At 39.3% G+C, this 24,751-nt stretch overlaps 1 protein-coding gene across 1 annotated transcript; it reads right to left on the reverse strand.

The window, feature by feature from the left end:
• Positions 1-485: 485 nt before the first annotated feature.
• Positions 486-24,139, reverse strand: GTF2B (general transcription factor IIB). Its single transcript, XM_045026651.1, has 7 exons — positions 23,940-24,139; positions 20,452-20,558; positions 6,164-6,297; positions 3,605-3,751; positions 3,339-3,468; positions 2,424-2,705; positions 486-955 (listed from the first exon to the last, which is right to left on the reverse strand). The coding sequence occupies exons 1-7, from the start codon at positions 23,954-23,956 to the stop codon at positions 822-824; spliced, it is 951 nt and encodes a 316-aa protein (XP_044882586.1). The 5' UTR covers positions 23,957-24,139; the 3' UTR covers positions 486-821.
• Positions 24,140-24,751: the final 612 nt, after the last annotated feature.

The raw sequence follows: 24,751 nt of genomic DNA on the forward strand, positions 1-24,751 counted from the left end.
GCTTAGCTATGACTATAGATTAAAGTGACAAGACAGTATGAGGATTTGACATACTTGATCATCTTTTGTAGAAGACCAGATGTCAGAGTTCCCAAGAATTCAAATAAGTCAGTCTTTGTATTTCTTTTAGTTGCTTCAGAGTTAAGTGAAATTCACAGAAACAGGGTGAGACCTCAATGAGAATCGAGGCTGTGCCAACAATGACTAATCTTTTCATAACAAGTTCAGAAACCTTCAGCAGCAGTTGTGCAAATATTCAAGCTGCCTTTGGGCAACTGTTTGCACTCTGGGTTAAATTTACCACACTGTAAATTGCAGCTAATGACAAATATTAAAACTACACTAGAGATTAAAAGTTGCCAAGAAAGAGAGTGTGAAAGTATCCTTGATAGGACCCATATTAGTATTAAAATCTGCCAGATTATGTTCAATCTTATACTACTCCAACTACATCACATTCTAGTGAAATATGCAAGCCAGTAAATGTTTTGGAAAAGTTTATTTGGGAATTACATAATTTCAATTGTTTTCCAAAATACATTTTACTAGATTCCCTACAAAAGAAATCTAAAGTATAATATGAAATTTAACTTGTTCCAACAGTCATTAAATATTTACTTCCACTAATATATACATACAAAATGCCACACAATTATTTTGTTTACCCTTGGAATGTGTGCTGTGTTCCAGCAGTTTGATTTGCATATCCTCCTCCAGTTCCACAATATGAAGGCTCAGTAGCAACACTTTTATATACACATTCTTTATTATAGGCAAAAAAATCAAATGTTCTTTAGAAATTAAATGTAACCTTAGCAATTTTACAGCTGCGGTAGTTTGTCCACAGGGGTGTCAAATTTGAAGTCTGCTGGGAAGAGATCTGGAGCTCGTGGATAGATAAGTCTATAAGACTGTCGGATTGTAACATCAGCAACACCAGCAATATCTCCTATTTCTAGGGAAATGAATAGAAGCAAATTAAGCATCGATTAACCATTTTCTCTTGCGTTGTTTACTCAAACACCATTTTATAAGCCATTTTGTTATCAAGTTTTGAATTTTGCATTTAATTAGAACCACGATTAGAGTTAAAAATACCAGAAGCAACTAGATGTAAAGGTAAGGAAGAAAATACTTTTGTTTTTTGGTTAAGATCTGCAATTAATCTAAATGAAGAGATAGGAGAAATCACTCTCCAACAGAGGAAATTATAGAAGCAGCTAGTGTTAGGACAAGCAGAGGAAGTAAGGGAAAGAAACCATTTGAGGTACACAGGAACTAGTTCATGTATGAATTAAATAAGGCTGGTAATTTTGAACTTGATCATGAAGTGAATGAAGGCCTATGGAATTGTTTGAAGATCATGGGGGAAGTGCAGAGGAATGTAATTTCTACATGTGTATGTGAAAGATAGGCAAGCTGAATTCTAGTCAGAAGATCACACGAGTTGAGAGAGAAAGGCAGAGCACAGAACTGAAGTGTAGGCAGTGGTCGATACAGGAAATACTGCAGAGCTGATGAAATATTTCATCCCACCCCTCATGTCTGCAATAGTTCTGAGGAAAGGACAAAGCCAAGGTTACAGCTGTTGGAGGCCAACAGAAGGTCAGAGAAAGATTGAGATTTCTTTACCCAAGAGAAGCTAGGGACTAGCTTGTCCACTAGGAACTAGCCTCAGACCAACTCCTCATTTCAATTTTGAGAACTGTCAATTCTTCATAGTTCTGAATTAGAAGATTCCATAACCCATTAGCACTCCCAACTCCAGTTTTATCAGGTTAATTGTAAATAGGGAATATTCATAAACCACAGACTTCACAATCTCAAGGCAGCTGTCCTTTCTTACAACTTCACTGTGCCCTGTTCACAGGTAACAGTGCAGACCAAATTCTGGTTCCACTAAGGTTACTTTATTCAACTGCTTTATGCAAAAACCATTTTAGCCTAGAGCCATCCTCCCTTGCGATTCTGAACATAGATGACTTGGGGTGGGAGGGAAATGGCATAGCCAAGATGCAATGTCCAGCCCATCCCAGCTGCCAGAGTGGTTTATAATTACAATAGGGATGCTAACCACCACCATGTTTACATTCTGAGTATTTCAGAAAAGCAGGATGTAAGTGTACAAATGCTTGGTTGGGCAAAAACACAGTGGCTGTACACGCCAACTAGCATAATTTAAACAGTCTGATTACTAAACCACACAAACTAAGTCAATTTGTGGAGCACAGCTAAATGGTGCTTAACTTTTACATTTCAAGCTTCATGAGAAAAATGTTAGTTGTGGTCTCATTGTCCACCCATGAACTGGTGGCTTATGACGTTCTTGTAGACTTCAGTGAGGGGTTTTTTTTGCCTTAAACTAAGTTTATCCATTATTTCAACAGAAAATATGTAGGAAAAATGGAGTGTGAAGATTTTACCTTTCTGGGTCCTTTTCTCTGCTGAGGCTTGTGATGCCATATAAATAGCTGCAGCTGCTACAGAGATCGGACTCCTCCCAGGAACCAAGTCTAACTCCACAGCTTTACGGGCTATGTGTGTCGCTGCCATCTGTACTTGTTTAGGAAGACCCAGATTTGAACAAAATCTTGACATAAAATCACCAGTTGTGATCAAATCCACACTGGTTTCCAGAGCCTTCAAAATAAGCTTAAAACACCGACCTATTTCTTTTTTTGAAATCCTGGACACTGCACATATTTCTAAACGAAGAAAGAATTAAAATGTAGGCTTAGTTATATATTGTTTCCAATACAAATCTATAGGTTGTATTTTTCAGCCCCTCTCTATAAAAGAATGTCAAAAAGCAGGCCACCACCATAAACATTTAAGAATAATTTTACAAGGTGGTAGAAGTATTAATGTTAAATTAGGCAATTTTCAAATCATGCAAATCCACTGCTAACTGTTCTGCAAATGACCATTGAGTGAAAAAAGATGCACAAAAAAATGTGTTCCATTCAATCATGAAGCTGTTGGTTCAAATTTAGATGGAACAATCCCTGCAATGCTCCGATCATCAGGCAACACCTTTTAGATACTATTGGTATTCAAATGTCATATTCTGAATAATTTTAAATAGTAACTCAGGAATATCCTTAATACAATTAGCTTTAAGCCCAATAGTCCATTTGAAGTAATGGGCTGCATGTAGGAAAAGCCTAATTAGTGGTACTATTCAAGTAATTAAGAAAGAGTCAAATCAACTGTAGCCTGTTGCTGAAATTAACATTCACTTTAGCCCCATTTCTGGATATTGCCAACATACTGCTATAATACTAGCTAAACTTATCAAATAAAATAAATATCTTTAATTTGTACAACTGAAAACTTACCTTTAAATGTTCTGGGAACACCCTCTTGTCTACAGGCTATATAGAGACAAGCAGAAGCAATGGCATCATTACTTCTCCCCTTCAGGCTCTTCTGCTCATACACTTGCTTGAATAAATTATTTGTTCGATCCTTTAAAGCAAGAAGACTAAATTTAATTAACTCTAGGCCATTTAATTAGCAGCAATATCAAAAATTCATGTGCTCATTATATTATGCTAACTAAGTCAATGCCAGAACAATTTAAGGAAGGTAGACACGAACTTACAACTATATTTCTGGGAAGGTTGATTCTGTCTGCCATGTTAGTAATTTCTCTAAAAGCATTCATCATTGCTCGATCAGAGCTGCTCATAGTCCTGCGATTCTGGTACTTTGAATTTCCAAATTCATCAAAACTTGCTGCACCTGTGCCCTGAAAAAGGTATAATTTTATTGTTAAAAAACTTGAATTCGATTCCATACTTAATATTTCAAGAAGCAATTTTCCAGGTTTATAACATTCTAATTCAAGACTTAGTTGGAACAATTACATAAACACACAAGTGAAAATCTCAAAATTAAACAAACAGCCTTCCAAACTGCATGTGTAGTATCTATACTACCATAACTCTACCGTGAATCTCACTGCCTAGGAAAATCAGAAGCTTTGGGAGAAGGGTTATCAGGAGACCTTGCAAAAAATTTTCAATCTTAAAGAAAATATGGATACATAACAGTTTGTTACTGTTGAAGTTCGACATCCCCAGTGGTTAACTGTAGACTAGCACAATTTGCTAGCGCTTCTGCTAATAAAGCATTATTAAACCTAGGCCTTTGTAAGCATGCCTAGATACCTTACACAAAACCTCCATTAGACTATTATGTACAATGAGCACAAGCCATATTGTGGAACTGGAACACTGGATGTGCCTATTACAATTGCTAAAGCCCAAGGGCAGTGCTAAGCCTCGCACAACTAACGCCTGAGTGTCTGTGCTGCAGCTCATTTTTGGCTGAATGGTAGACTGGAAAGATGAAGTTTTATGATTAGGTTGGTAACAAGTTGTTCCAATGATGGCTCCCACAAAAAGGTGGAAATACAAAGTCAAATACTGAATCAATTCATAATTATTGATCCAAAACCAATTTGTGGTATGCTGCTTGCTTAGAACATGAAGCATTTTACATTGTTGCCATATTCAGAAAAAAAAACATCTATGCCTAAAGGAAAACAAAAAAACTTAAGGATTCCCACCCTCACTCCAAGAAAAACTGAGTAATTTTCTTAAATTTTTCTCAAATTGGCAATGTCAATGCATACTCCTTGCATGAATCTCCACCCCCATGTCTCTACAATTTACATAAGCATAAGGTGCTTGCCATTGTGAAAAATCTTATCATTCCTGCCCAGTACAGATGGTTTCAAAAGTTAAAAGGAACACCAAATTGAAAACAGCACCTTTGTCAAACAATGCATGTCTGATTAACAACATGGCTCAAGATGTCCAAGAACAACTGCCTTCTAAAGGCAGGAAAAATGATTACTTTGTAATTCGTCTTGAGTAGACCAATCTCTCTGGTGCCATACAGCTTATGTCAGATGGCTCTCTTTGAAGCATCTTGCTCTTTATTGTGCCTGGATGCATAACATGAGAATACTTATTTGGAACATTTCAAGAAGCATTCAACAATTTCCACCTTCGATGGGAGTGATATATTGCACTGTATCGTTGCAAGTTAGATTTCCTTTGGTAGTGATGATAATCACAATTGCCCATCGATCAAAAATTAAAGATTATTTCTCCAAGTTAAACCTGGTATGGAACACCTTTCCTAATAAGTCAGGCTCACCTATCACATTGTTAAGTTTTATTTTTCAAAACGCAATCCTGAACTGAAATTTTAATTGTTTTAGTTAGGAGCTCATGAAATGTATTCAGTGTGCTGGAGGAAGATGGATCGCTGATTTTAGTTGGAAGGTCAACCAGCACTAACTATGTGGAAAACCTTTCACTGTATAAAATGGGATTTCACAGTGCAAAATGCACTTCAGGGCATGAAGTATGAAAGATTTTTGTTTACAGTATCAAAACAAATAGCAAACTTCTACGTGGGTTACACTACTTTGTCAAACTGGTACTAAATTTCCATCTGACTAGTTTTACAACCCTACACATGTACAATGCAGCAGGGTAACTGTACATTAAGCCAGTCAGAAATAACGTACACTACAAATAAACACTGTTGGAACATTCAGGAACTAGGAAAGAATTCCCAATTTGTATTTTTAATTCTGTTATTCCAAAAGAACAGTTAGATAGCATTCCTGATGGACATGTATGCAGTTCTCTCTCATCATCTTGAATATTATATTTGATACAAAATTTCTCAAGAAACACAGCCTAGTTTGAATACAGAATTTTAATTGATGCCTCAAAGTATTTTCAGGTTTTTCTGGTATATTCCAAATGTGAAAAATTCTGCAATTCTAAATCTAAGTATGATTCTTTAGGGATAGAAAAATGACTGCTGTGTAACTGCATTTACCTTAGCAGCAGCAATGGAAAAAGCAATGTAAGTAGCCCCACAACACTATCAATGAGCTTTACTTCTTATCTAGAAGGTTTGATTAGTCGAGTATTCCTTCTTACTACCCCTCCCTACACACAGATGGGGGGACTGCCAAATCTGGACATAACAAGTAGTTATTGTGATGAATTCAGTTTACGCCAAACATTTTTTTATGGCATTCAGTTCTCTGCGTAGATTTCCTGTTGCCATATAAATATGTATTTAACATAATATTTTATTAAACATGTTCAATATTTGTATTTTAAAATGTTACCTTGCCAATCATTGTAGTCAAATCCCCATCACTCAAGAGAGGATTCTGGGTGTCTCCAACTCGAGATGGGTCTTTTGTTGCTTTATCATTGCTGAAAGTTCTCCACTCTGACCCTACATCTATGACCCGGTCACCTGAATTCATAAAAAGTAATAATTTGCATTATTGTAACACATTACCTCAAAGTATTTTGCAAACATTAAGCCTCACTATGCAGACTGCACCCCTCTGAGGTATCAGCTATAACTAGGGATCATGTCATCCACCACTGGAACAGTCACTTCTGGGATAGTGTGCAGTAGCTATTTAACTCTGCAAAACACGAGAGGGGACAGGAAGTAAAGAAGTGCAACTGAAGCTGCAGAGAGAATGTAATTGGCTATGTAGGAATTTAACCAGAATACACAGGGTTAACTTTCCTACTCTTACAGAGTGCCATGGGATTTTTAATGACCAAAAGGAATTAAAACCTTAGTTTCAAGGCAGCTGCTCAAGGAGCCTATTGCTCCCTGTGGGCTTTCTAAGGCATTGATTAAATACTAACTTGAAAGGAAGTGTGTCACCTAACTAGACCATCACCACCACTTCTTGCAACATCAATTATTTTCCTTAGTATTCTCCCACCTTAGTCCTGACCCAGTCTAACCCTGCTTAATATAACATCTGGCAGCATCACAGGATGTATGTGAATATTTATGCATGCATAACACTTAAGGCATAAGTTATCACTGTTAATTCAGACTAAGAAGAAAAAGAGCTAAACCCATGTTCTGTAACTGGACTGTCTGCCTCAGATACACTTGTGTGTTTCTATACCTGTCTCATATTAAGGGAGCAAATGGTAATGGTCTGAGGAACAGTGCGGTTGTCCCTTCATGACAGCTTTTCCCACCCCTATTGCTCCACTCCATTGTCTGTCCCAATCTCCTCCTGGACTAGTTATCACCGAACCATATTTGAAAACACCAGCATATAAGAAAAGGAGAAATTCATTACATATAACCCAGTAAGACCTGGGAAGTAGCCCAGTTCTCAGTTTATTTTTTTAAGATTAGAAAAAAACTACAATGCAGTAACACTAATGCAAATTACTAAATCTGAGGTAAGATTGTAGAACAGTGTCCTTCCGAAGAATTTTAATGTCCAAGCCAAGGGAATGTCTGCAAAAATCTGAATAGAACCGAACTGTGGGAATGGAAGGGAACTCTACAGGTCATCTAGTTCAGTCCCCTGCACTGAGGCAGTGCTAAGTATTATCTAGACTATAATTAGAGTGACTGCATGATACATTGCCATTATGGAAATCTGATTAGTATAAACTAGAGTCTGATTTTTACTCCTGATGAACAGTGCTCAAAAGCAGCCTTGTAAGAGACTAGCATAAGGAAATGTAATTATTTTGTCATTCGGTAAGGATCCAAATATAATGGTGATAACCATAAGCAACTAATAGCAAGAAAGACATTAGTACTCTGAGGAGGTAATAATTTGCCAAGTTATAAAGCATAAACTTCCCTCAGAAAGACCTTTTAGAAGAAATGTGTGAAGAATAATGGATATAGGCCCAACTGCAAAATTCATAGGAAAAAAATTTGTAAAGGGTACATTTTCTTCATGAAGACCATGAGGAGCATGTCTGAAGTTCATTAAGCTAATCAACTTGAGACAAAAATCTCTTTAGATAACACTGAATTATTAGTGAAATATCTCTTACCAATATAGCATAAGCCTATTTAGCTGTTCAACCCAATAGGCTGTCTGTCTTAACTATGTTCATACCTATGCATCACCTTGACACTTACAGGGTGGATAAAAATCAATGATTTTTAAAAAAATGGATTTTTATTTAAATCAATCAGTTTTGATCAAATGCTTTGAGGAAAAAAACCACTATCTAAAGAGTTTTAATTAAGATCATTATAGCTCAAAGACATCTCATCATGGAATAGGGATTATAACTTCTAATTTTATAGTATGACAATATATTCACGTAATGTTTAAGAAAAGTTTTGTAAATGAGTTCCAATAGTTCATGGATTAGGGACCCAATTTTATGAGGTTCCAGGGGCTTCTGTATAGATTTAGGTTAATCTTTCTATCTACCCAATGGGACTGGTCTAGAAGATACCATCAGAGATGCTTAGTTTTGCCTGTCTCAAACTGTGGATCTGTTTCCAGAGAACATGCTTAACAGCAAAAATGTTTTTAAATAAATAAATGTAGAGAGGGGTGAGAAATAACAGACCTCAACCCTATTGTCCTCTCTAAAAGTGCAAAGTTTCAAAACGTTCAATGAACAGAAGATGGTTGGGGGCAGAATAGATAAATGTGAGAAGGGAAGGACAAGCAGAAACAAAATGAAACTGTTTGAGCAGCATATTCCAGAAATCTTGGGGTCTGAGTGTAGCCTTCATTGATTTGAGATCTACCATAGCATTCTCTCTAGAAGGGAAAACCTATAATGGCAGCAGGCCCATAAAAGAGAGACAGTTTGGGAATAAGAACCATTCAAGAAATAAATGTTTGCTGATTATGCTTTAAAGAAATTCACACCAGTGAACTGGTGGAAGTCACTTAAGCAACTGGATTCAGAGACTGTTGAAGTGATAATCTCACTTTTAACAGCAGTAGCTTCTTCAGCCGGTGTAGAAAATATTTTTCTTCCTTTGGACTAATTCATTCCAAATTGAGAAATTGTTTGGGACCTGAAAAAGCAGAAAAGCTTGTTTTTCTTTTCCAGATTATGAACAAACAGGAAAATTAAGGTGAAGACAACTGAGTTAGCTGCAGAAGCCAATATTTTAAGTTTCTCATGTTGACCTGGAGGACAGTTGATTTAATTTGTTTTTTGTTTAATATTTTAAACAATTTTAACAAAAACAAACCTGATTTTAAAAAACTTGAATATTTAACTATTCAAAAATTCATATGCTTGTTTTGTTAAAATATTATATATGTTTGCTGTTGAAGAAAAAATCCAGAATATACAATGTTTTTTAGTTAAACAAAACAATTTAAAATGTCTGTCTGGTGATGTTCTCCTCCTAATACAGCATAGCAAGAAAATCCTCCAAATATTAATGATTAACCTGTTAAACTGGAGATAGTTCACCTCCCAATGACTTCATAAAGATCTGCTTCAATTACCTTTAGTAAATGAAATAACCAATCATTCATTTTCTGATTAAAATCACTAAAAATGTATAGTGTATACCTTCTAAAAATGAAACCTACATCTGAGATGTGAAGAACATGTATTAAGGTTATAACAACCAATAAGAATGCACTTTTATGAACAAATCCATGATTAAATCAAGTCTTCCTGACTAGTGATTTAAATCAAATCCACCCTGGATGCTTAATTGCTTTGACACAAACCAAAGAATATAAAAACCATCAGCACGAACCAGAACTGCATTTAAAAGCATAGAGGTAGAAGATTAAGAAAATATAGCATGTATGGTGCAAGGAAAGCAGATATCCATCCTTTCCACTACTCACATCTTCCCCCCCAACTCAAATTAGCAGACAGCATGCTCCTCTGGCTCCTGAACTCTGTAAATATTTAAGTAGTGCTCCTTCTATGGCCTAGTAATAACTTCACTTCAAGACAACCTCCCCAAATACTGTTTACTGCATCTAAAAAAAGCAAAATGTACTTAAAAGTATTGGCATGGTATAAATAGAACACTGAGTACAGGGCAATGATGTAATAATTTTCCACACAAATGGGAATGACCTAAATGACTCAAAGATCTGCCTCTTGTGAGTTATGAGCCATTCCTGTGTTAATGAAAAAAACATCACTGCCTACTTTCACAAAATATTACAAAACAGAAGACCAACATTACTATGCCAATATAGTAAAAAAGGATTAACTAGAACAACCACTGAATATAAGGTGGTATATGTATTTAGATGCAGTATGCAAATATTCCTTACATTTTACATTAGCAAGAAAAGTAGCTACCTACTAGTAAGAGTACATAATTACCAATTTAACCGCAACAGGTCGCTAAAAAAAATAATTTCTTTTAAATGAACAAAGCTACTGTTTTAAAAATCTGATGAGATTTAGGCCCACAAAATTAAGTGTGGCCCTTGAATAAATGATAAAAGCTGATAACTTCAAAGTTTTAATACAAGTTGTATATTAAAAAACCCACTGTGTAGAGCAACAGAATTTAGAACTGAATTTTCCTGGCTGAGGCATGCATTCAAATACTGAGCTGAAATTCCTAGGTCTAATCCTACCAAAAGGATTTCCTTGTTTGGAAGCATCTGTAAAATGGCACCTCATTACAAGCACCAATACCAGTCATTGTTTTGGAAATAGTGAGTCAGCACTTTTGAAATCTTGAAATGTATTTTTAAGTTTCTGCATAGTGATGATTTAAATGGGTTACAACTATTTACTGCAACTGTCATTAGTGGAAGAGTATGTACAATACAGGGGAGGGTATACATTTCCTTCTCTATTTCCAAGTTTCCCATTTTACGCAGAATCCCAAAACCAGTTAATACATACTACTGTAATGCCAGCTGGAGGCAGTGTTGTTAGGCACTCCGTTTAGATTTACTTGTCTTCCTGACAAAAGTTAAGTACTCTCTCCCCTTTTTGGAAATCCTCAGTAGATAGGAGCCATTCTCAAGGAAAGCCACTAGACTAATTTAATGAAGTGTCTTACAGGACAAATTAATACACTTTGCCTGAACGTTTCTTTTTCTCCATTCTGTAAACAGCTCTTCTGGTATGCAGCTACTTTTTAAAAATATTGCCCAAACATTGAAGTTAATTAGACAAACAAATTCAGACAGTGAACTCCGCTTTGATTTTAGGTTACCCAACCTGAAAAGCTCATTTAGTAGAATTCAAAACAGAAAACAGGCTAACATTTGCCTTTTTCCACAACTGACAAATGCAGTGGAGGAAACACTACAGGAATCCAGCATTCTACTCAAGTCAGCATCTAAAATTAAAATGCCACTTCACATTTTTCTTTTTAGGATTTGTTTAAGAAATGCCTAATTGTCACATAAACGGTATGTACTGCAGACTTACAAAAAATTGATAGTAAACATGACTTCTCAATGAAGGAAATATTTTTGTAGCAACAAAATTTAGTGTTGAGAACATTTTATCTGCAATTATACATCTTAAAGGAACGCTGTCAACTACTTTATAGTAATGTACACTACCATTTGTAATACCTTATGTGAAACGGTATGCATGTTTATTGATTTTGTTTTCCATTTGAAAAACGGGTTTTTATCTTATTTGTAATACAAAGAAAGCATAGCTTAAGCTGGAGATGCTTAAGCAAAATAAAGATCAACAGGATTAAAATTAGAACCTAAAGTAACAGATTCACAGTTTACTAGTCATACTGCACCTTGAAATAGTCTCTAAAAAGTTTCCCCTTGTGGAAATACTGCAATTTGTTTTAGGTGCATTTTCACTCTTCATGTGCTTTAAGGGAAGCTATAAATTGCATCAAAAAGAAAGTACACCTTATAGACTTCAGCACTTTAGTCTTAAATATGTGCAATTATCAGTGAAATTTGTATTTTACAAGAGCACTGTAAATACAGTACAGAAGCATTTTAAAATTCAATTAAAGTTAATTTTGTTCCTATAGTTAATTAAGGAATGTGCTGCCATCTAGTGATCATTGAAATTATTTCTCTTTAAGAGCCATGATCTTGTAGCATCGAGCAAAAAACAGAATGAAAACCAGTGACTTCTGAACACATCAATATTCTGGAAATCTTTTCCATGACAGTACTCCTTTTGAGAAAAAAATATGTTAAATGGCAGTCCCTCTTAGAGGCTCTACCAACAGGTAACTAACAATCCTGTGTGAAAGATCTATTAGAAATGTCAGTGATTTCAAGTATGCAAAATGATTACCTAAAAAAAAGCGCAACTTTACACATTCAAACCTAAAATACTTTTAGACCAAGTACAAGCATGTTATACGTATATGTAATATATCTGCCTCTGTTTATGCTAGATTAGACAAGAATCCCACTTTGAAGAGTAAACATCACTACAACCAATCAAAAAGCTTAGATTCAGGTAGAACTGGAGAGCTCAAACCACCCTTTTTTGGGGGGGGGAGGGGTGTCTTTTCTGGTGGTTTAAGTCTAATAAGACTGAAATAGTTCACTTTGTATCTTAAATGGAAGAACATTCACTTTAATATTAAGTACCACCAGTTAAACTGACCATTCCTTACTGACCTGATAGGAACACATTTGTTGAAACAAGTAAGGTGTACTGGCTCACTATGAAACACTAACCTGCTACTTGACTCCAAACAAACTGTCTAAGAATGGTATGGTTTAAATACAAACAATTTATATCAGATTTTAATTACTAAAATCAAGTAGGAAATCTTAATTTAGATAGTTGATTTTAATCACATTTTGAATTTGCACTTTTATTTTTCTAAAGAAAGGCTGATGTTTTAATGGTTACCAACAAAGAATGTTGGTTTGCAACTAAATATAGATTTTATACTAAATTGGATACCTTTTACTAACCAGGACAAGATGCTATATCTATATATAGAAACATTTAAGTAATTATGTAGTTTAGCTTTTTTTTTTTTTAAACCACACAATTATGTTGGAAAACAGTGAGTGATGCATTTCTTATTTAATAGACGATTCATTTTTATTTGGGATTTGTGTCAAGCTCTATTTGGTAGAAATTTGGAATTCAATTAAAAGTGTGTAAAAATATTACTTGAGTTTTTATTTATTTATTTTTATTAGTTAAGTGTGCTAGAAGTATTGCCTTTAGTTAGTGAATTCAACTGACTGTGCCTGGTCACCTGACTTTCACGATTTTAGAGCCAGCTGATTTCATTCTCTCACCTGCTTTCAGTCATATTAGAAAAAGCAAAACAAGCTTTCCTGACTTTTCAACTCCCAATCATTTTCTCAACTTTGAATGATCTAGTCATTAAACTGAATGAAATAAAGAAATATTCTCTCTGCATCTGCAGAAGAGGCTATTGCTGTCAATAGCTGGTTTAGCACTTTAAACTAGTCCCAGGTGCTTCACCAGTGACTTCCACCAGTTCCGTGGTTTGACTCAAACACTTTGGCAACAAATACGTATTATTTAAAATTTAATTTAAATACAAAAGTTAACAGATTATAGTAAATTTAGGCTTCAACATAATTTGTCCTAATTTCAAATTTAATTTAAATAGGTATATTTTTAAACACAAAATGTACTTAAAGTTTTTTTAATTTAAATAAAAACCCCATATTTGAAAACTATTGATTTTTAATCTATCCTGAGCTGTTTGAGTCATAAAAGCATGTCAAGCTCTCAGACTCTTCATTTCATTCAGGAGGGAGTATGTTGGAAAGCTGTCCTCATGCTTCACTCTCAGGCAGAAGTCTTCAAAATAATAAACTGTAGAGGGTAAGTTTTAATTAAAGAACAAGGTTATGGAGAGCCCTTTCCCCACTGCCAGTGGTCTGTCCAGGGTTCAACTATACATCTTATTTCCTCCGTCTCACACAATGTCATTTTGATTCAAAACAATTGTTTGGCACTCATGTTCTGTACTTGTTCAGACTTTTTAAAAAAAAAGTTGAAGAAAATGTGTCAATTTTTTTCTTTTACTTAAACTTAAAAACAAACATTTTTGAAATGTCAACTGAAGTGCCTAACAAACGGGCTTCCTAGTCACACATCCTACATAAGTTAATGACCCCATGTTCATGCAAAGGTTAACATTGTTCAGTATGTTTAGAAATACACCTCTACCTCGATATAACGCTGTCCTTGGAAGCCAAAAAAAATCTTACCGCATTATAGGTGAAACCGTGTTATATCGAACTTGATTTGATCCACTGGAGCACACAGCCCCGCCCTCCCGGAGCACTGCTTTAACGCGTTATATCCGAATTTGTGTTATATCAGGCGGCGTTATAACGGGGTAGAGGTGTATCAGCATTCTTTATAATTAATGTACAGTTCTGTAACAGATGCAGATATTAAGTTTTCAATGACACTTCCGACAAGGAACACTTCCTTTGTTAACGGCTTGGGCTAGGAAACTTTGAAAGAAAGCAGGGAAAAGCTTTGGTTAAAATTCTAAGAGTCAATAGCTTTTTATCACTAATGCATGGTTCTCCATCACAAGTAAAATTTAAGATTTGGCATTTCAAATTTTAGATGTTTGCAGTTTTGACAAGGAAACCTTTAAAGTGGAACAGATTTTTCATATGGTATTATACACATACAATGAACATACATTACAAGAGAAGTAAAGAAACTGGAGAGGGTCCAGAGAAGAGCAACAAGAATGATTAAAGGTCTAGAGAACATGGCCTATGAAGGAAGGCTGAAAGAATTGGGTTTGTTTAGTTTGAAAAGAGAAGACAGAGGGGACATAATAGCAATTTTCAGGTATCTAAAAGGGTGTGATGAGGAGGAGGGAGAAAACTTCCTCATCTTAGCCTTGTTGCTTTAGAACAGCAGTTCTCAAACTGTGGGTCAGGACCTCCTTTGAATGGTGTCACCACAGCTGGCTTAGATTTGCAGGGGTCTGGGGCTGAAGCCTGAGCCCCACTACCCATGGTCAAAGCTAAAGCCTGAGGGCTTCAGCCCTGGGCAGCAGGACTCAGGTTGCAGGCCCCCTGCCTGGGGCTGAAGTCCTTGAGCTTCAGGTTTAGCCCCCCTACCCAGAGCAGTGCGGGCTCAGGCTTTGGCCCCTCTACCCAGGGCAGCACGGCTTAGGCAGGCTCAGGCTTCGGTCCCCCTGAGGGTTATGAAGTAATTTTTGTTGTCAGAAAGGGGTCACAGTGCAATGAAGTTTGAGGACCCCCTGCTTTAGAATTACAAAGAAATAATCAAAGCTGTTAATTTAAAATGAAAGCAGGCCAAACTGAATCCCAAAAGCAAACATCTCACTAAGGGGAAACAAGAGGGCAAATCCAAGAAATGGGCTTTCAATATTTACTTCTGATAAATTTGAAACTTACAGTTGCTGCACTTATTTGTGAAACTATGTCAGCTGCACTCATCCTTTTTCCTACAGGCAGACACAAGATGGCTGCCATCAACCTATAACTAAGGTTACACCACTAAGATAGTATTTTGTGACTTTGCTTAGAATAATCCAAGAAACAACAGCTTCAGCCTGGTTCATACATTATTCGACCTTGTATATAAATTCACACAGACTTGGAAATACTATTTATTAGGCTACAAACCAGAAGGCAAATGGCATATTTAAAAAAGGAACATTAGGTGTTCAACATGTTCAACATCAAGTTAGCTAAGAATTACATCCAAACCTTCAGAATTAACAATACTTCAACTAGACCCATTTAATGAAAATGACATTGTTTATTTGGGTATGCAGGCATTAAAGAAGTTTTAAAAGGGTGTGTAGATCAGTTAATATACAGTGGACTTAAAACAGAATTTCCACAGTAATTTAATAGAGAATTAAAATCCGTTTGCTTTTCATTAGAAGAGTCCTGTTTACAACACTTCCCTTAAAGCATTATTTCTGATTTAGTTATAATTTTGGAAAGAGGTTTTGGCACTATTAATGAAGATCTTTAACTCAATGTGTGACAGCAGTAAAAAAATAATGTTATGATGCTAAAAGAATGGGATAAGAATATAGAAAATTGAATGCCATCGTATAGGTCAGTTGTATGCCCTCTCTTGGAATAGTGTTCTTCTGGTCACTTTCTCAAGAAGGATATAGCTGAAATACAGGGGTTAGAGACAGGCTAAGGGAGTGATTAAAGGCATCGAAAAAAAATCATATGAAGAGAGATGGAAAAGAATGGTACCGTTTGCCTTACGGAAGAGAGGTATAAGGAGGGACATCAAAAATTTATAGAGTAATGAATGATATAAATATATATACAGAACATTTCTATTCACACACAAAAATTCAGTGAAAGTGACTGATGACACATTTAAAACTGAGAATCATAGAATATTAGCATTGAAAGAGACCTCAGGAGGTCATCTAGTCCAATCCCCTGCTCAAAGCAGGACCAACACCAACTAAACCATCCCAGCCAAGGCTGTGTCAAGCTGGGCCTTAAAAACCTCTAAGGCTGGAGATTCCACCACCTCCCTAGGTAACCTGTTCCAGTGCTTCACCACCCTCCTAGTAAGCAGCAAAGAATCCTGTGGCACCTTATAGACTAACAGACGTTTTGCAGCATGAGCTTTCGTGGGTGAATACCCACTTCTTCGGATGCAAGTAGTGGAAATTTCCAGGGGCAGGTTTATATATGCAAGCAAGAAGCAAGCTAGAGATAACGAGGTTAGTTCAATCAGGGAGGATGAGGCCCTGTTCTAGCAGTAGAGGTGTGAAAACCAAGGGAGGAGAAACTGGTTCTGTAGTTAGCAAGCCATTCACAGTCTTTGTTTAATCCTGAGCTGATGGTGTCAAATTTGCAGATGAACTGAAGCTCAGCAGTTTCTCTTTGAAGTCTGGTCCTGAAGTTTTTTGCTGCAGGATGGCCACCTTAAGATCTGCTATTGTGTGGCCAGGGAGGTTGAAGTGTTCTCCTACAGGTTTTTGTATATTGCCATTCCTAATATCTGATTTGTGTCCATTTATCCTTTTCCTTAGAGACTGTCCAGTTTGGCCGATGTACATAGCAGAGGGGCATTGCTGGCATATATTACATTGGTGGACGTGCAGGTGAATGAACTGATGGTGTGGCTGATCTGGTTAGGTCCTGTGATGGTGTCGCTGGTGTAGATATGTGGGCAGAGTTCGTACACCGCATCTGCTCTAACGCCACAGACAGAGACCAACACCTACAAAATCTCCACCAAGCATTCTCAAAACTACAGTACCCGCACGAGGAAATAAGGAAACAGATCAACAGAGCCAGACGTGTACCCAGAAGCCTCCTACTGCAAGACACACCCAAGAAACCAACACGACTCCACTGGCCATCACATACAGTCCCCAGCTAAAACCCCTCCAGTGCATCATCAGGGATCTACAACCCATCCTGGACAATGATCCCACACTTTCACAGGCCTTGGGTGGCAGGCCAGTCCTCGCCCACAGACAACCTGCCAACCTGAAGCATATTCTCACCAGTAACTGCACACCGCACGATAGTAACTCTAACTCAGGAACCAATCCATGCAACAAACCTCAATGCCAACTCTGCCCACATATCTACACCAGCGACACCATCACAGGACCTAACCAGATCAGCCACACCATCACCGGTTCATTCACCTGCACGTCCACCAATGTAATATATGCCAGCAATGCCCCTCTGCTATGTACATCGGCCAAACTGGACAGTCTCTAAGGAAAAGGATAAATGGACACAAATCAGATATTAGGAATGGCAATATACAAAAACCTGTAGGAGAACACTTCAACCTCCCTGGCCACACAATAGCAGATCTTAAGGTGGCCATCCTGCAGCAAAAAACTTCAGGACCAGACTTCAAAGAGAAACTGCTGAGCTTCAGTTCATCTGCAAATTTGACACCATCAGCTCAGGATTAAACAAAGACTGTGAATGGCTTGCTAACTACAGAACCAGTTTCTCCTCCCTTGGTTTTCACACCTCTACTGCTAGAACAGGGCCTCATCCTCCCTGATTGAACTAACCTGCCCCTGGAAATTTCCACTACTTGCATCCAAAGAAGTGGGTATTCACCCACGAAAGCTCATGCTGCAAAACGTCTGTTAGTCTATAAGGTGCCACAGGATTCTTTGCTGCTTCTACAGAACCAGACTAACACGGCTACCCCTCTGATACTTGACACCCTCCTAGTGAAATTGTGTTTCCTAATATCCAACCTAGACCCCCCACCCCACTCCCCACTGCAACTTGAGACCATTGCTTCTTGTTCTGTCATCTGTCACCACTAAGAGACTAGCTCCATCCTCTTTGGAATCCCCCTTCAGGTAATTGAAGGCTGCTATCAAACACCCCCCCCCTCACTCTTCGCTTCTGCAGACTAAATAATCCCACTTCCCTCAGCCTCTCCTTGTAAGTCATGTGCCCCAGCCCCCTAATAATTTTTGTTGCCCTCCACTGGACACTCTCCAATTTGTCCACATCCCTTCTGTAGTGGGGGGACCAAAACTGGATGCAATACTCCAAGTGTGGCCTCACCAGTGCCGAATAGAAGGGAATAATCACTTCCCTCGATCTGCTGGCTATGCTCCTATTAATACAGCCCAATATGCCATTGGCCTTCTTGGCAACAAAGGCACACTGCTGACTCACATCCAGCTTCTTGTCCACTGTAATCCCCAGGTCCTTCTCTGCAGAACTGCTGCTTAGCCAGTCGGTCCTCGGCCTGTAGCAGTGTGTGGGATTCTTCCTTCCTAAGTGCAGAACTCCGCACTTGTCCTTGTTGAACCTCAGATTCCTTTTGGCCCAATCCTCCAATTTGTCTAGGTCACTCTGGATCGTATCCTTACCCTCCATTATATCTACCTCTCCCTGCATTTTAGTGTCATCTGCGAACTTGCTGAGGGTGCAATTAATCCCATCATCCAGATCATTAATAAAGATGTTGAACAAAACCAGCCCCAGGACTGATCCCTGGGGCACTTCGCTTGATACCGGCTGCCAACTAGACATCGAGCCGTTGATCACTACCCATTGATCCAGACAATCTAGCCAGCTTTCTAGCCACCTTATAGTCCATTCATCCAATCCACACTTTAACTTGCTGGAAAGAATACTGTGGGAGACCACACATCAAAAGCTTTGCTAAAGTCAAGATATATCACTTCCACCGCTTTCCCCATATCCACAGAGTCCATTATCTCATCACAGAACGCAATCAGGTTGGTCAGGCATGACTTGCCCTTGGTGAATCCATGGAGAGGAGCAGTCAACAAGTGCTTCAAAATGGATTCCTTGAAGACCTGGCACCACAATTTTGCCGGGGACTGAAGTGAGGCTGACTGGTCTGTAGTTCCCCAGGTTCTCTTTTTTAAATATGGGCACTATATTTGCCTTTTTCCAATCATCTGGAACATCCCCCAATAAAAAACACACTTTTTCATACATCATAAAAATATTAGCCAGTGGAAATTACTGTCACAAAATATCACTGAGGCAAAGCACTTCACAGGATTAAAAAAAAAAAAGGAGTGGGCATTTCTTCGGATAAGAATAACCAAAGTTAGAACACAGAGGATTTAAAGATTTAGTAAGTTTTGGAAGGGATATAAAGCCTCTTTCAGGGCAGAAGCCAACCTAAATGGGGATCAACGAGAAACTCCTTATGAGCAGGTTATTCCATAACTACCTTCAGGGCTTCTTGCCCTTTCCTTTGAAAAAAGTGGCACTGGTCACTACCGGAGACATGATACTGAACTAGATGACACACTGGTCTGATTCAACATAGCAATTACTGCATTCCCTTGTACCAACATTTTCAAAGTATTCTGAAAACAATACATTAATCTAATCCCTTTTGTTAGATCTTCTAACTAGCTGGTGATCACATTTGAAATCTGAGTTGCCATGCTTAATTTTATATCATATTTAACTATGTATCCCAATTTACATGTCACAATTGTAATGGCCATGAATTGTAATACAGTAAAATCTTGACATTTGTCCATGTTATATGAAGCATCTCAGCTTTAAATGAAACAAATGCCTCTAACACTGCAAAGATCAGCTCTCTTCCAATATATATACACATCTCTACCTCAATATAACGCGACCTGATATAACACGAATTCAGATATAACACGGTAAAGCAGTGCTCCAGGGGAGGAGGCGGGGCTATGCACTCCAAGGGATCAAAGCAAATTCAATATAATGCGGTTTCACTTATAACACAGTAAATATTTTTGGCTCCTGAAGACAATGTCATAGAGGTAGAGATATATATTATATATTGAGACATCATGTTTCTCACAAAATTCAGTTACTTAAAATGGCTATTTGTTGTCAAAGAACCCCATTTTCCCCCTGAATTTGGAAAGTCGGTGGTTTAAAGGCTATCAGCTTGACTTCCATCAAGCAGCAGCAGTCGATTATATTCTTCATAATGTGGGTATCCGCTACAAAACTATGGAACTTTATACAGCTCATTTGTTTAAAAGTGCCAGCCATTACCAGAACACTGCCTCTTCAAAATGGTATATTCTTTTTAGAAAAGGAAAAATACCTATTCGGTGCTAATTTCTCACACATCAACCATGAGAAAAAACAAATTACTTCTTCAGATTGTTGATCTCCATTTTGAGAGCGAGTCACAACAAACTTGAATAACTACTTACCCACTACTAGTCCACATTCAGGACAGATCATGTCTCCAGCTCTGTAATCCTCCACTAAAATGGAATCTGGATGGTTTGGACATGTCACTCTGGGAAGCACATCCAAACTAAAAGAAAAAGATTGAACACAGCATTCAAAATATTTCAAACAAAGTTTATTTCCAGAAAAAGATTTCAAGTTAGAGGAAAGCAATTTAAACTACAATATGGAAGAAAACTTCAAGCCACATGCCCTTAATGCTGTTTTTAACGTACAGCACAAATGAGCTGAGTAATTTAGGGCAGAGAACAACAACTTGGTAACCCAGGATTTATGGAGATTAGAACTCAAACATCTTGCCATCTAAAATCCAAAAGGCTACCTCCTTTGAATAAAGTGCTCTAATAAAGCACTTACGTTACTAGTCTACCTGAAAATCTTTCCTGCTAAATAAATGCCTACCAGAAGTTAGTGGTGACCATGTCATTCTAAATATTCATTCCTGCATTTGGCTGGACTTTTTTTTTTTTAAATCCAATTAGGCTATTCCTTTAGTGAGCAGTGCATTCTTTACTGTTTTAGAAAACAACTCTTATAGTACCAACAATTTATCAACTTGATCAACAAATTTAAAAAAAAAGTTAACCAGATTAAAATATAAAGTAATTAAAATTAAAGCATAACTTGCTAGTTGGGAAATCTTTACATTAAACAATTTTAGTAAGATAATAAAGCAGCAGCGATTCACAGCAGCACATACTAAAGCAGCAAGAACTAAAATAAGAAAATTTTATTGAAGACATTCAACAGGTTCCAGCTGCATCACATTTTTAATACAAAACAAAAAACCAAGCTGTGAAGAAACAGTTTCAGAGAACTCCCAAAAGGGGTGCTGGTCCATAAGCAACAACTCTCTGCCATGTGGAGCATTTAAATAGGCATCCCAAGTTCACAAGGCTGACTGCATATTAAATAAAAAGTAAACTGAATCCAGATCCACAAAGCAGAACAGCAGTTTCTGATAATACCTTTTATCAGCAGCATGTCAGTGTAAAATCTGCCCATTTCTCTGGACATATAAACTACAGGGGGAATAATGGCTACATCCTGTAAGCTGCAATATTTCAATAAAATTCATGGCCATTTATTAAAGTGTGGTATTTATTTCACTGCTGCTAGAAGTTGTGATAACACCAGAAAACGTTCACTAAATCTAGAGCAGACACAGAAAGGGAAGTAGATTCACTCTACTGTCCCATCACAGTACCTTTAGTCCTAATTTGAAAGAACACTTTCACCCATAAAGCATAGTTCAGGCACTGGGACCATTCAATCACTAACATCTGCTGATAAATGTCAAAAAGGGAATATTGTGACAGGAACCCAAAGTGTAATTAGATATAGTTTTCAGTGCTGCTAATCCGGGCCAAAACAGGGGCCTACCTAATACCACATGTACATGACAAGAAGGGAAACTGGGGATGATGGAATGTTGCCTAACAACTAATTTTATGGGGTGTGGAATGGAAGAGCTTTTAACATAAGAACAGCTATGCTGGGTTAGACCAATGGTCCATTTAGCCCAGTATCCTGTCTTCGGCTTTGGCTACACTTGCATTTCAAAGCGCTGCCACGGCAGCGCTTTGAAGCGCTAAGTGTAGTCAAAGCGCCAGCGCTGGGAGAAAACTCTCCCAGCGCTGTCCGTACTCCACCTCCCTGTGGGGAATAACGGACAGCGCTGGGAGCTGGGGCTTTGACTACACTGGCGCTTTGTAGCGCCGCAATTTGCAGCGCTGCAGAGGGTGTGTTTTCACACCCTGCTGCAGCACTGCAAATTTGTAAGTGTAGCCAAGCCCTTCAAGACAGTGGCCAGTGCCAGATACTTCAGAGGGAATGAACAGAACAGGAAAATTGGGAAGGAATCCATCCTCTTGTCCAGGACCAGCTTCTGGCAGTTGGAGACTCAGGGATACCCAGAGCATGGGGTTACATCCCTGACCTTCTTGCCTAACAAATTAATGGAGGATAGCCATTAATGGCTATCTAATTTTTTTTGAATTTGGTTATACTTTTGGCCTTCACAATACCCCCGGCAATGAGTTCCCCTAGGCACTGTGTGAAGAACTACTTTCTTTTTTCCCCAAAAAACAAGAAAGGAAACTGAAGGGGATGGTAAAAATCTTTTTATGGTAGGCCCTGAAAAGTCTGAAAGAGGCTTTTTACTGGGAAAATTTAGAAGAAACATAATATGCATCCATCCTGTGGAAACTCTTCCATTTACATTAAAATACAGGATGTGTAAAGGCCTGATTTAACCTGCACAAGAGTTTTATACAGCAACAAAGGGGTAACAGACTATCCAGTTTCTAGCAGACCTTGGTTTCGGACCAGAATGCATCTTTATTCAAACGATCAAGAATGTAAATTAAAAAAATTGTAGAAGCACTATAAAGCAGAGGTTTTTAACTAGGGTAGGTGCACCCAGAGGAACAGGTGGGGGTGGGAAGGGCAGAACAGCAGAGCTCAGGGAGGGAGCACCGCCTCCACCCTTGACTCACTTCTGCAGGCTACCCAACCTGCAGATCAGTGCCAAGACCGCTGTGCCTAGCAGAGACTCTCACATACACCTGCCTCTCCTCTGAAAACCTGAGGGGGGGAGGAGCAGATTGGGCTTTGATTTTTACCCCCGGCAGGGCTCAGGATTTAGCCCTCCCAGCTGGGGTTGCGGGACTCAGCAGGCTCAGGCAGTCCCCGTCCCGGGGTCATGTAGTAATTTTTATTGTCAGAAGGTGGCCACGGTGCAATGAAGTTTGAGAATCCCCCTGCTGGAGATCGCAGACTTCCTATTTCAATATTTAGGAGTTGTGGGCAGCAGAGATCCCGTCACTAGCCTGCATGTCACCCCACTACTTACGAACTCCGAGACTTACAAAAACGTTTGTAACGAGAGTTCAGGCAGAACCAGTCACCCCGGCCAAGCTGCACATCACTCACAGGTGACCGGAGACCGGAGCAAACCCTCATCGCTGCCACAAGAAGTCATGGAAGTGGGGTGGGGGCGCGAGAGAGACCAGAAGCAGAAACCAGCTATGGAAGGACCGCGGGGAACGGAAATGGGGCACCAAAGCGAGAGGAAAATCAAAGCGTCCCCCCCCCCCCATCCCCGCCCGTACAGGGGAGGAAGGGGGTGGTTGGCGGACGCCGGGCCCCTCTCCCCCCGCAGGGACAGGGAGAGGAAAAGGGGGCCGGGTGGGGGAGAAGCGAAGGGGTCCGAGGCGGGGGAAAGGAGCGGGACTGACGAGCAGGAACCAAGCCCCGAGACGGCAGCTGGGGGACGCATCAGCACTGCTGTCCCGGGGGCTGAACGTCGGGAAAGACGCGGCCATTTTCTCTCCCCGGCAGATAGTCCGGAATCGCCGCCCCCGCCCGCTCCCAGGCTCCAGTCAGACACTCTGTTACCACCCACCACTACTACTACTTCGACCACGACGCCGCTCGCTCCACTCACCGGCTGGTAGACGCCATCTTCGCTCCTTCCTTCCTTCCTTGTCCCAGGCTGTGCTGTCTCTGCACAGGGCCGGGTCAGGAGCAGTACGCAGCGCACTCCCTTATATATCCTCCGCCACTGGGGGCGGGGCTCTGCCAGGCCGTCAGTACGGGCCGCGCTAAGGGACAAAACGAAAGGGTTCGCGTTCAGCTGCTTGAACTTGAGCCCCTGGAGGCGGTGCCCGCCCGTGGGGCAAAGCAAGAACTAGGGGCGGGGCGCCGGCTGGCGTCACGCGCCCTCCCTCAGCCCGGCTGTGGGTCTGACGCTCACTTTGTCCCGCCTCTGGGGGCTGTTGGACTGTCGTGTGGAAATACAGCTGCGGCACTAACGGCTTAACAGTGCTTGCCTCGTGGTTTTCCTTTGATTGACATGTTGTTGCTGTAATTGTAGCCGGTGCTAACACAAAAGGGGTAGAGAGGGCTGGGGGATTTGCACCCTGTCGTTCGAGCACTCAGGACCCCCGCAGTCTGTGGGTAACTCTTCCTTGAGGTGCGCCAACCCTTTTTCAGATGCGGGTGCTTGAAAGCTAATGAAATAGTAAGTTGGGATGAAAGCATTTTGCCTTTGTGCCAAGCTTTAATCAGATGGATGCACTGTGTCCCCCTTTGATTTGTTCCTGACATTGCATCACAGAGTTCAGTTACCCCCCAAGCTTTGGGTTGGGAGAACCCCACATAACACACATCCACCCTGAACTAGATGGCATTACCTTAATAGACTCTGCACTGGAGTTGGCCAGTCTGGAGCCACAGTGACTAAGTGAGGCTACATCA

Source organism: Mauremys mutica, chromosome 8 (assembly GCF_020497125.1).
Source record: "Mauremys mutica isolate MM-2020 ecotype Southern chromosome 8, ASM2049712v1, whole genome shotgun sequence".
Classification (NCBI taxonomy): Eukaryota; Metazoa; Chordata; order Testudines; family Geoemydidae; genus Mauremys; species Mauremys mutica.

Coding starts and splice junctions, on each gene's coding strand:
- GTF2B (XM_045026651.1), bottom strand. Junction 2,706..3,338: donor TGTTCCCAGAACATTTAAAG/GTAAGTTTTCAG, acceptor TTCTTCGTTTAG/AAATATGTGCAGTGTCCAGG. Junction 956..2,423: donor AGAGAAAAGGACCCAGAAAG/GTAAAATCTTCA, acceptor TCATTTCCCTAG/AAATAGGAGATATTGCTGGT.